Genomic DNA, 13512 nt, shown 5'->3' with positions numbered 1-13512 from the left:
ATTATAGACGAATGTTTGCAGTGACTTGGATTCAAAACGGGACCTCATTAATCATAGCCATGCACTCTATCCCCACTATACCATAAATTCCACATTGAAAGTGAGTTTTCTAATTTTGAGATAATGTTATATAAACCTAATTACTAGTAACATTGGCGTATGGGGTGCCATGTGTGCTAGCACCCTAATATCTATCGAAAATCTCTAAAGCTAGATGTTTGTGTAGAAAAAAATAGTGTATTTTCAAAAGTGCACCATTAATGAGTACACTCTAAAAAGTTCCCCTTTAATGAGTGAGCTATAGCATGCTGTGGTCTCACTAAAAAAAATGTATGAAATCATCTAAGTGCAAATGTGACCATTTTTAAATTACATCTTCTTATAATGGGCCACACACATTTTTAAATTGCATCTTCTTATAATGGGACACTCACATCTTCTTATAATGGGACACACACACATCATTTAGCTACCAATTTATTTGACTTAAATTAGGAGGTATTAAATCTTTTTCATAAAAGTACATATACTTATATGGGTTTTTATATTTATGTACAAAGTCCATGTATATGTATTTATTTTTTATTACTCTTAGCACACAAATGACATGGTGGATTTCTAAAAGTGAGGCCCTTGGGGGATGTGTGAATATTGGTTTTGATTCTTCAGTAGCTTAAAAAGTTGTAGAAATATAAGATGGGAAAAAGTGCATGATACAAAATGTTTATTTCTTGGAATTTTGGCTAATGAAGTTACTACTTAACTACTATGCTTGCATTCATGACTATATTATTATTACCTTAAGAACCATTGCTAGACTTGTAAATAGGAAGGAAAATAAATCACGTTATGCATATGTTCAGCTCTACGACGTTAAAGATTATATTTTTTTGAAGTGGACCAAGGGATCTCAAGTCTCATAATAGCATTTCTCAAAAGTTTGTATTACATGTGCTAGATAGATGACAATGATGAATGTATGTGTGCATGCACATGTGTGCGTGTGCGTGTACGTGTGCAAGTGCGTGTGCTTGTATTCTCAAAAGCTTGTATTACATGTGCTAGATAGATGAAAATGATGAATGTATGTGCGTATGCACATGTGTGCATTCTTGTGTGCGTGTGCGTGTGCGTGTGCATGCCTGCCCGTGTGAAAAGCATTAATAAGGGTGATGCTAAGAAGAATTTGGAATAAGCCTAAGGTATACCAAAGATTATAAAGGCTTTGTTTACTTGGAGGTTTGTATTCCAACAAGAAGAGCACAAAATGGTAAGTGCTTTATCGAGCTTGAGCCTTCCTTTGGGGCTATTACCAAGTTTTTGTTGCTAATTATGCATGTGGTCTTTGCTTGTCTTCCTTGGCAGACCTCTCTTTTCAGACGTTGGTACCCTTCATCAAAGGCCAAGCCACTGCCAGCAGCTAGTATTGAAGAAAGGCAAGACATAAGGGAGGCTTTTGATCTCTTTGATGTTGATAAATCCGGTGAGTACCAACAATTTAATTACTTCTAGCTATAATTGCCAATCTAAACCACACAATTAAACTATAATTGCCACTCTAAACCACACAATTAAACTACTTCTAGCTATAATTACCAATCTTAACCACACAATTAAACTCCTCCTAGATATAGTTGCCGATCTTAACCACACAATTAAACTACTTCTAGCTATAATTGCCAGTCTAAACCACACATTTTGATTCCAAGTTTGTGCCATGACTAGGCGCGCTTGATAAAAACGAGCTCAAAAACGCGATGAGGTTAGTGTGCGATGTCATGCAGGCATGATACAATTGGTTCCTAATTAGATTGTGATTAAGGGATGAAGGGCGTTTTGCAGGGCGCTGGGCCTTGAAGGGAATGATAAGGTGAGGCAGCAAGCAGCTCTTATATATATGGTTAGGGTGGCCACCTGCTGGCGATGCTGCTCACATGAGCTGGTTTTGTGTGTGTGTGTGTGTGTGTGTGTGTGAAGGAGAGAGAAAATTTCTTCAAAAAGGTGGACACCGACGGCAGTGGCACCATCGATTACGATGAGTTCGTTCAAATGATGACGGAGAAGATCGGAACGCGGGAGCTTTTTCATCGCTTTGCTCCTCGTGGAGGGGTCAGTATCTCCATTATTATTTGTTTATTATATATGTCTTCATGTATATGTATATATATATATATACATGTGTATATATATGTGTGTGTGTGTGTGTGTGTCAAGTAGCTTGTAACCAACTATGTGCCGGACATGAAGCCTGATCGCCGTAGAGCGATTGTCGAGAGAGTCTCCGGGGTTTACAGGTGGGGCTCCCGGGCCGAAGGACCACGGGCGATTGGGCAAGTGTGCGCAAGCAAGCCTCTCTACAAAAGCCCAACAATATGGATTCTTATCCACAACTCCTCTACGAGTGGGTGGTGAACAAGAGCCTTCCTCTCCTTCCTCATCTGGGTGTGGCTATGGTGTGTTCCTCACGGGTAATGCAACATTGGTATTAGAGTCGTGTTCGAATAAGCTTTTCGTGCACAACCTTCCTCCAAAAAACAAGATAAGATTTTGTTTAATGGTTGAAAATCTCATCGTTTTGAAGATCTTGTACTTACAAGCTCATCAGGTAAACATTTGTAACCTTTTACATAATTTTGTTTCCCTGGATGAAATAGAAGTGAATGATGTTTCTGTAGATGAAACAATAAATTTAAATAACCTTAGACGAGACCTCTTGTTTTGTGAACCTTATTTTATCTGTATGTGAGAAAATCCAAGGCTGAAAATGAGACATTAAAAAATGGTAAGCACGTAGATACTTTAAATTCTTTATTGTGAGAGTATCGAGATGTTTTTCCAGAAGATTTGCCAAATGGTGTCTCACCATCTCTCCACCATCTAGGGAGGTAGACCATTCCATTAATGTACTACCAAGTTCCAAGCCTATAAGTAAGCCTGCTTATAGGCTTAGCCGCTTTGAAGCACAGGACAATTGGCTGATTATGCGAGAAAAGGTTTCATAAAATCTAGTTCTTCCCCATGGGCTTCGCCTATTCTTTTGGTAAAAAAGAAAGATGGTTCTATGTGTATGTGCATAGATTACCATGCTCTTAATCAGATTACAATTACAAGTATCTAATGCCGTGCATTGACGCGTTGTTCGACCAACTCAATGGTGCACATTATTTTTCTAAAATTGATCTTAGGTTAGGCTACCACTAGGTCAAAATCAAGGTACATGATATTCCCAGATCGTGTTTAGAACTCGATTTAGGCATTATGAGATTTTGGTCATGCTATTTAGTTTGATAACGCACTAGCAACATTTATGAGGCTGATGGGATAATATTTTACGTCCATACTTAAGGAAAACTCGTAGTGGTTTTCCTAGATGATATGCTTGTTTAGAGTAAGTCGAGAAAGGAACACGTAGAGCATTTACGCTTAGTGCTCGAATTACTTAAAAAGAATAAGTTATTTGCAAAGGAAAGAAAATGTGAATTCTTTGGTAAGCAAATTCATTATCTAGGCCATATTATATCTGCTAAGGGAAACATGGATGGATCCTGAGAAAGCGGATGCTATTCTCAAATGGCCTGAGCCAAAAAACTTAGAAGAACTATAAATTTTTCTTGGTTTGTCGAGATTTTATAGACATTATATAAAGGACTACGTGAAGATGGCAGTTCCGTTGACAGATCATCTGAGAACTAAAGGCAAAACTATCCATTGGGAGGATCCACAACGAAATAGTTTTGAGAAACTTAAGGTTGCAATCGCAGTTGCACCTATCTTGAGTATAGTGGACCCTAATGAGCCGTTTGTCATACAAATAGACGCTAGTGGGGAAGCCATTGGGGTGGTTTTAATGTAAGCGGGACACCCAAAAAGCTTGACCATGCCTAGCGTAACTACTCAGCCTATGAGCAAGAGTTACTTGCAGTAGTTCATGCTCTTAAAAAGTGGTGGCATTATTTATATGGTGCTACTTTTGAGGTCCATAATACGGACCGTGAAAGCTTAAAATGGATTTTAAGTCAAAACGAGTTGAAAGGTAGAAAAGCTAGGTGGACGGAGATTTGACCTTTAACTTTGTTACCAAAGAGGTAAATTTAATGTAGTAGCGGATGCATCGATCTGTATGCCAATGGTGAATGAGTTGAGCTTCACCACATTCAAGAATAGGTTCTTGGATTCGCTACGTGGCTCATGTGAGCATGATCCATCTTATTTAGAGGTTTGGCTTACTGTACACACGTGCACTTGCCAGCAGTAGCCATTGCCTTCCTTGCTAGAGAGGAGTGCTAATTTGGAGCAGTCAGCCGAGGTTTTTGTAAAAGAAGAAGAGCGAGTTCAATCCGAAGAGACTACTAGATGAATCTCTTGGGTTTTATATTGAGACAAAGAGCTCGAGGGTGGACCCTTCACTACCATTTGACATTATTTCAAATGGGGGTGATAAAGTTCATCGGCGAGACGAAAGGTTTAGGAACTTCTCTATCAATGATAGATACTTGCTTTATAAAGTAGAGCTTATGTACCATCTATTGGTGACTTTTGGTGCTAAATTATAATTAAAAGTCACTATAGTTCAAGTGGTGGACACCCTTGGGTACAAAAGACCTATGCATTAGTTAAAAGACAATTCTATTGGCTTAATTTGTTCAAGGACATCCAAGACTTTGTGCTGAAATACAAGAAGTGCCAGGTCAATAAGCATGAGCGTCTCAAACTAGGAGGCTTGTTTCATCTATTGGATATTCCCAAAGGAAAGTGGGACAGTATTCCCATGGATTTTATCACCACGTTACCTAAAACAAGTCGATGATATGATTTGGTTTGTGTGGTCGTTTAGTAGATAGGTTGACTAAAATGGCCAAGTTTATTCCTACTAGAAAGGAGGTAAAAACTCCAAAGCTAGCTAAAGCAGATAGGTTGACTAAAATGGACAAGTTTATTCCTACTAGAAAGGAGGTAAAAACTCCCAAGCTAGGTAAATTGTTTATTGAATATCTCTACAAGCTATATGAATTGCCCACAGATATAGTTTCTCATAGAGATAGGAAGTTCGATAGCCGCTTTTGGAGGAAAGTCTTCAAAAAGTTGGATACTACTCTAATGTCATATGAGTACGGCAGACTATCCACAGTCTAATGGTCAAATAGAAAGAGTCAAGCAAGTTCTAGAAGACATGCTTCGAGCGTATGTCAGTAAAAAGCAATCTGATTGTTGGGAGGAGTACTGCCCCACTGTTTGAATTTGCTTATAATAGTTCAAAACATTCGGCGACTGGATTTAGCCCATTCATGTTGCTGTATAGTGATCTCCTCTAGCTATAAGGCTGGAGAAGGAGAAAATTTAGTATGTTAAGGATTTCCTTGAGGACATGTAAGATATGCTAAAAGCAACAAGAGATAGCATTCATAGTGCATGAGATCGTGCAAAAATATATGCTGAAAAAAGCCATAGAGAAATGACCTTTGAAGAGGGTGACTTTGTTTTCTTAAAAGTCCCTGTGAAGTCATAGACTCTCAAGATGGGAAAGTGTCAAAATCTTTCTCCTATAAACTTGAGTTATTGGAGAGCTCTCGAGTACATCCTGTTTTTCATGTTAGTAGAATATGAAAAACAGTGAATTATCAGGATAACATAGTTACTCCTCACATTTTGGTAGAACTTATTGAACCACCGTATATATATATATATATATATATATATATATATATATATATATATATATATATATATATATATAGAGAGAGAGAGAGAGAGAGAGAGAGAGAGAGAGAGAGAGAGAGAAGGAGAATTCACAATCACGGTCGTGCACATATTTTTAACCTGCACAGTGTTTGTGTTTGCCCTAATTTCTTTGTGGGTGAGATTGAAGCGATTCCACCACAGTCATGTTTGCCCTAATTTCTTTGTGTTTGCCCTATTTTTAACCTGCACAGTGTTTGTGTTTGTGGGTGAGATTGAAGCGATTCCACCACAGTCGTGTTGGTGGAGCCTAGAATGTCGTCCAAGAATAAAAACAGGGTTTGCATATTATGGGATACTAGGAAGCCCTAACCTCGATTGTTGAGGTTATGCGTGGATGGATTTTACCCTTTGTATTTCAAATTAAAGTGGGGATCATTTGCAGGCCATTGCTTCCATTGTGGAGAGATGGGTCACTTTATTTCAGAGTGTCTAGAGGAGGTGAATGCTTAGCCACAACTGAATGTGTCCTAGGGTTTGACTCATAAGGATACATTAGCTCCTGTTTTGCCATCTGGTTTGAATATATATATAAGGGCAAACAAGTAACAAAACAAAGTGAGCAAGTGGTAGATAAAGGTAAACAAGTTTTGATAGATAAAGGTCAACAAGTTTTGGTAAATACAAAAGATAGAGCTTGGCTTGTGGTGGGGAAGAGAGATGCTCGCCAAACAACTACTTCTAGTGGTAATCAAAATGTGGGTGTTGGTCATGGTGCCTCTTCATCATTTCATCCTGGGGCCACAAGATGGACTTGAGAGAAAGATAACCAAGGCAAGGTATCACAGTCTCGGTATAATCTAAGACAACTACTTCTAGTGGTAATCAAAATGTGGGTGTTGGTCATGGTGCCTCTTCATCATTTCATCCTGGAGCCACAAGATGGACTTGAGAGAAAGATAACCAAGGCAAGGTATCACACTCTCGGTATAATCTGAGACCTTGAGTTACGAAAAAAAAATCAGGTAAATTTTCCTTTTCTATTTGATAAAAAAGGGGGCTATGGTCTTAGACTGGGACAAGAAGTATCCGGATGTCAAGTGGAGATAGGATACATCACCTAGTGATGGCCGTACTTTAGGTGAGAAGAAGGAACGGGTCGATGTTTTGCTGCAACAAAGAGTATGGGAACAGATGGAGAGAGAAGGCATTGAGGATCCTGTGCAATATTTAAAGGAAAGAGAGGTCGATGGTGGTACCTCTCATTGATTGGCTTTCTGTTTTGATGGATTATGAAGATTTCTCTTTGGGATGTAAAAGGTGTGTATTCATCGTCCAAGAATTATCGCATGTGGGGTGTACTATGTTTCAAGGTCAATGGCATATGTTTTGTGTTGTGGAGCATAAACAACATTCTATGGATGGACAAGTGTATGATTACAAGGAATTTCATGTGTTTTATAGTGGGCACCCCACTATACAATTAGGGGTAGTGGGCACCCCACTACACAATTAGGGGTCATGATTGCAGAGAAATCTCAATTTAAGCCATCATTGGTTATGCAGGATGTCCGAGGAGGTTCATTCTTGTGGAAGTGGAGTTTATGGATGAAACATTATGGCTTGTGGGGTTGTATGTGCCTAATGGTGTTGCACAACATCGTTAGTTATGGGACGATTTATTATGTTTGTGCAATGCTAAGCCTGCCTTTGTGCTGGGCGATTTTAATGTATGTGAATTGCCGGAGCATGCTTCTACACCTCGCTCTATTATGGATGGACCGGAGAGGCTTAACTGGAATGTGTTTGCCAATCATGTTTTGAAACAAGATATGTGGTCATATCTACACCCTCATGAGAGAGGATTTACATATTCCTCTCAATAGTATGTGGGTACAAGAGCTCATTTGGACTGAATGTATATTTGTCAGCATGATTTGTTTCTTCTAGAGATATTGTCCATGTAGGTGGAATATAATCATATTTTGTCAGAACATTTTCCTTTGGTATTAGAGATGCATAGCCATTATGTATGCTTACATGCCATTATTGGGAAAGGCTCTTCTTAAGGTTAACCAGACTTTCTTGGAGCATACTGTTTCCATCAGTTTATGTTGCAGGTGTTACAAAACTTTTGAGGCCATGTAATCTCTGTTTGGGTGTCAGCTTGGGGGTGTTGTATGTTCAATATTTTGCTACTAGTATGGGATTCATAATGCATCATATTTTAGGGAGAAGTTGCGAAACCTAGAATCATTATTGGTTGATTTGAACCAGGTGGTTCAAGAGAGGACCGTTCTTACCTTGACATTGAGATAGCTATTGATTAGTTGTCCCATCAGGTTGCAACATTACACTAGAATCAATATGTGAGATATAAGCTTATGGTTCAAATGGATGCCCTTATGGATTCTAATTGTCAGTCACATACGTTCTTTGCTCATTTTCAGCAAAAGCATGTATGTGAAAATATTGTTAGGATGCAAGATAGGCAAGGAGTATTGATTACTAAACCTACTTGTGTTCTAGATGTGTGTATGGACTTTTATTGCCATTTGTTAGGTCCGCAGGAGGTCATATCTCTTGATGTCATTGTAGATAGAGATTTTTTGTTTCACTTGGTTTGTTCACCAGGTATCAGATGTTTCTACAAATGAATTGGAAAGAGATATTTATGTGGATGAGGTGGAAGATGTGTTGAAGCATTTGCTTAAAGGAAATGGTCCAGGATGCGATGGGCTCCCTAATGAGCTTTTCACGAAGTATGTTGATAAGTTGAAGGTCTCTCTCGCTTCTATTCTAGTTAATCTACAACAATGGAGATCAATCACATTGATGGTGGCCATGTATAAGATATTTGCAAAGGTCTTGGCCAATAGGTTGCAACGATTTCTTCCTACTTTGATTCATCCAAGGCAATATAGATTTATTAAAGGTTAGAATATTTTGCATAACATACTGAATGTACAAACTGGAATTGATTATGCAAGGGATTCGAGGCAAGAGGTGGTTATGATTCAATTGGATATTGAAAAGGTTGATGATCACGTTAGTTGGTCTTTTCTTTCACAGCTTATCCAGGCTATGGGATTTGGCCCTCGCATGTCTTCTGTGATTTATACTATTAGCCAACATGCAGCAGCTAGGCTTATGATTAATGGTAGGGTGACTGAGCCCATTCATTTGATGAGATCGGTCAAGCAGGGATGCCCACTTAGCCCTCTCTTGTTTGTAATTGTTACACATCCAATCTTATCTCGATTGGATAACCTAGTAGAGGATGGTGAAGGTGTAGGGCTTACTCTTCCAAGAGGAGAGTAGATGGTTATCCAGGCATTAGCAGATGATTCTTTCATGTTCCTTAAGGCTCAAAGAGATAATGTTCAAATGGCTATGGTTGTTTGGGATACTTTTGGCCTTGCTTTAAGGTTATACATTAATATGCAAAAAATTGCTTTGATAATCTGTACTACCGAGAGCGATTCACTTGGTTTGGGATGGAATGGACAGGTTGTCATACAAAGGGGATACATTACACAACGCCACTTGGGTTATCTGATTGGAGGTGATGTTGATTCATAGGCTTTGTTGGCATGGACTTCTACAAGGATAAATGATAAGTTTTTGTATTGGAGGTGATGTTGATTCATAGGCTTTGTTGGCATGGACTTCTACAAGGATAAATGATAAGTTTTCTACAACGCCTATGCATGTTCGGCTCAAAGTGACACAATCCATTATGATTAGCATGATATCTTTTTTCTTGCATTTATTACCATGGACGGGCAAAGCTTTGCATCATATACAACATCTAATTAGATTTATGATATGGAAAAAAGCAAGAAATAAGCCAATGCAGACATGGATTTCTTGGGAACATGTTACTACTACTCTGAAGAGGAGTGGAGGGGCATCCCTATTAGATGCCAGATTACATATGGTCTCTAGGAGATGGCTTTTATTACAAGATTTGTGTGTATCTCAAGAGCCATGGGTGGTAATGGCTAAGGCCCTCATAGAAGAGGTCGGACTTGTGCATGTTAATACCAGGATTGATGGTGGGATGTAGTGAATGGTTCCCAATAGAATCGAGTGGTGGCTTCACCTCTCCTTTCTCATTTGATGATCTCATGGAAGGAGGTGTTGCCACACACTAAATGGAAGCCTTCAGATCACCGGTTGTAGTTGAATTCTATGGCAGGTGAGGTGTTGGCTACTTCATGACTTTTGGAGTGGCCTGACAAACTTGTTGATGATGAGCGGCCAAAATTCAATAGAATGGCTCGATTGGGACTAGTGAAAATTATGGATGCTTTGTTGCAACGTAGAGGCCGCTTATTGTCTTTTTGGAAAATCTGTCAATATTTTTGGGCTCCACGTGGATATGTACCGTTATGGGAGAAGACGAGGGCAAGACTTAAACTGTCTAATGATATTCCTTAGTTGGAGGATCAGCAACCTTGGTTAGATTGGGCATTTTGAAAGCCTCAAGACATTGTCCGTCGTACAACAAAACAATTGCACCATATGATGGTGGAAGATAAGCGCTGGATCACTGCTGAGAAGGCTAACAGGGCATGGAACATAATGAAAAGTAGAGCCTAATGGAAGGAAATAATCTTACAGGTGGTTGGTGGTCTAAGCTTCCATATCAAGGGAAGGTGTTCCTATGGCGCATGCTAGTTGGAGGCCTACCATTAGGGGACTAGTTGCGAAAGCGATGGATTGCTTCTGGTAAATTATGTGTTTTGTACTACATGCTTGGAAACATACATATATATGTGTGTATGTGTGTGTATGTAAGTATGTATATGTATACACACACACACACACACACACACACACACACATATATATAAATAATATACATACTTATATATGCACATGCAAGCATATACCTATACACATATATATAAATATGCACATGCAAGCATATACCTATACACATATATATAAATAATATACATACTTATATATGCACATGCAAGCATATACCTATACACATGCAAGCATATCTATATGCACATGCAAGCATATACCTATACGCATGCAAGCATATACCAATACACATGCAAGCATATATATATGCACATATATACGTACATACACACATACACACACATATATACATATATATGCACATGAACATGCAAACATATATGTATACATACATATGCATATACATGCACAAGCACAGGCACATATTAGCATGCACACGTGCACGTGTGTACACACACATAGACATATACATGCACATGCAAGCATATATATATGCACACACACACACACACACACACACACACACACACACACACACACACACACATACACACATATATACATATATAAATGCACATGCAAGCATATATGTATACATACATATACATATGCATGCACAGGCACAGGCACATGCAAGCATGTGCACGTGCATGTGTATGTGTGCACACACACACACACGCACGCGCACACATACACACACAAAGGTGGGGGAAGGAGGAACCACTTTGTTCTTGTATATTGAAAATATTAAGGCCCAACATGTTTAAACAAGAATTAATTAGTATATTTATATATTAATTCTTATGGCTCTCATACCCCTTCAAACCCCTTTTTTTATTTTTGATTATTTTGATTTCATTGCAAGTCTTTGGAATGATGTATATATAGCAACGTTAGAGTGTTTGAAGTTCATGTATATCAAGTTAAATTTGAAGATGAGAATGAACACTAAAATTCACTCTTGAGAATATGTCTACCTTTGATACCAAAATGTTTGTTTTTTTGAATTTTTGATATATTTTTAGCAAGCCATGTTATCTCTTAATCTATTCTCCCAATAATAATAGATATACACAAATTTAATTTAGAGTTATTTATGTATCTTTAGAAAATACAAATTACACATCTCAAACAAGTCGCAAAGGAAGTCGGACAGGAGTTCTCTGATCAAGAGCTACAAGATATGATTAGATGGGCAGATAAGGATGGTATGATGCTATAAATTATACTTTGACCATTTATTTTGTTTAAAAACTATGATGTTCCATGGAATTTAGTTAGTTAAATGTGTTAAAATTTAAATCTCTAGTTCTATAAATTCAACTTGTTGTGCATACATTTTACATTTTTGATCAACTTGCACTCTTTAATGAATTAGGAAAGTGTAAATTTAATTAAGAAATATCAAAGATCCAATTGAATAACCCTTTTACTTTCTCTTTTGACATCAAGGTGATCATGCAATTGATGAAAGTGAGTTCCACGACCTTATGAAGCAATTGAATCTCTCTATTATATAATAAACTCCTACAAAGAGTCTCATCAAGAGCTCCTCTCTCTATCTCTTTCTTGTAATGGGGATAATACTCACCTAATGCACAAGCATGTCGAGATTAAAAATAACAATTAGGAATCACTTTATTGTACTTTGACACTAAGGTTGATAAATAGTCTTTGATTTGTTGAAGTTTGTTTTTAATCCTAAAAATGGATTATTTCTTATAGTATGTAAACTATTGACACAAAAATAACATAAACACCATCATCGTAATAGTTTAAATCTCTCTCTCTCTCTCTCTCTCTCTCTCTCTCTCTCTCTCTCTCTCTCTCTCTCTCTCTCTCTCTCTCTCTTGTTTATGGAAGAGCTAAAAGATAATTAAATATGTGGTAACTATAAGTTTAAAATGTCTCATGTCCATTTTGGGCCTAAGGCCAAGGGATTAGGTGTATGTGAAAGAGGCCAAAGGCTACGAAGTAGGTTGTCCATGCCCATGGACAGGATGGTTGTGTATATAAGTAAAAATAAGGCTAATCAATATATATTTTATCTCTAATCTTGGCTATAGTGGCTAGGAAGTAGGTTGTCCATGCCCATGGACACTTTCAAAGAATGGTTATGTATATAAGTAAAAATAAGGCTAATAAATATATATTTTATGTCTAATCTTGGCCATGGTGGCTTCTCCCACTTGTGAAGAAGAGTGTGTCCCCTCTATTGAGTGTAATCGTGTAAACTCTCGTATGGTTTGTTTCAGTGGTATATCTACATATAAAACCCTAATTTTTAAATTTTTTAAATTTCCTTAATTTTAGAGATTTTTCTTGAACCTTTTGCAAGCCCTAGCTCTCCATAAGCTTCCCAGTAGAGACTTCTTTTGAGCATTATCCTAGGTCACTCAAAACAAACCAAAAAATAAATTATATATTGTTCCCTAATTTCTAAAATTTCTTCAAATTTTTTGGCCATTTTCTCTTACCACACCCTCTCCCAGATCTACCATGCCTACCAAGGCTTACATTATGAGGGTCTAATTTAAGCCTTTTGTACTCTCATCTTGGTAAGGTCAAACCCTAACGAGGAAACAAAATCAACAAACAGCTATAGGTAAATTTTTGAAATCATTAGGTTCATATTGATGGCCATAATGCTTCCTAGCAAGTGTTTGGAAGCCTTAATAGCTTTAGCTTGTGTGCAAGCTTTGCTCACTGATTTTAGTTATTTCTTGGCCTTTTTGACCTAGATCTTTGAAGTAGAAGTTTGAGATGAAAGATTTGGGTGAGCTATGGTATTTTCTTAGAGGTGGTGAGATCACTTGATGGTATTTCACTGAGGTAGTATGGCTTGGACAGGTTATCCAAGTATGGTATGACAGGCTCTATGCCTATTTCAATGCCATTAGAATAGAACACTAAGCTTTTTGCAAATGCAAGTGAGCTTTTGGAGGACGAAGCATATTGAGGTGTATTTGTGAGGGAGAAGATTCTAGCATGTGATGTAGATCTAGAAAATCCCCAACACAGAGGATCAGGTTGCTCTACAGCTTTCATGAAGGCATT

The 13512-nt window shown here is 37.9% G+C and overlaps 1 protein-coding gene across 3 annotated transcripts; it reads left to right on the top strand.

Moving 5' to 3' along the window:
• The first annotated feature begins 974 nt into the window (after positions 1-974).
• On the top strand, positions 975-12175 carry LOC147619977 (caltractin-like). 3 transcript variants are annotated; one of them, XM_086772086.1, is made up of 8 exons: positions 975-1270; positions 1366-1483; positions 1726-1762; positions 1843-1870; positions 1978-2109; positions 2295-2468; positions 8311-8591; positions 8749-9145. In XM_086772086.1, the coding sequence occupies exons 1-8, from the start codon at positions 1268-1270 to the stop codon at positions 8789-8791; spliced, it is 816 nt and encodes a 271-aa protein (XP_086628212.1). In that variant the 5' UTR covers positions 975-1267; the 3' UTR covers positions 8792-9145. The 3 variants fall into 3 exon arrangements, with proteins under 3 accessions (XP_086628212.1, XP_086628214.1, XP_086628213.1); XM_086772087.1 differs by lacking the exons at positions 8311-8591; positions 8749-9145 and adding exons at positions 11564-11663; positions 11908-12175 and having other exon boundaries at positions 1000-1270; XM_086772088.1 differs by lacking the exon at positions 2295-2468 and having other exon boundaries at positions 991-1270.
• The last annotated feature ends 1337 nt before the right edge of the window (positions 12176-13512 follow it).

Source organism: Cibotium barometz, chromosome 32, assembly GCF_041138505.1.
Source record: "Cibotium barometz isolate CiBa-2024 chromosome 32, ASM4113850v1, whole genome shotgun sequence".
Taxonomy (NCBI): domain Eukaryota; kingdom Viridiplantae; phylum Streptophyta; class Polypodiopsida; order Cyatheales; family Cibotiaceae; genus Cibotium; species Cibotium barometz.
This window is presented reverse-complemented; position numbering and strand designations above follow the sequence as displayed.

Coding starts and splice junctions, on each gene's coding strand:
- LOC147619977 (XM_086772086.1), top strand. Junction 1,871..1,977: donor GCCTTGAAGGGAATGATAAG/GTGAGGCAGCAA, acceptor GTGTGTGTGAAG/GAGAGAGAAAATTTCTTCAA. Junction 2,469..8,310: donor CTATGGTGTGTTCCTCACGG/GTAATGCAACAT, acceptor TTTGTTCACCAG/GTATCAGATGTTTCTACAAA.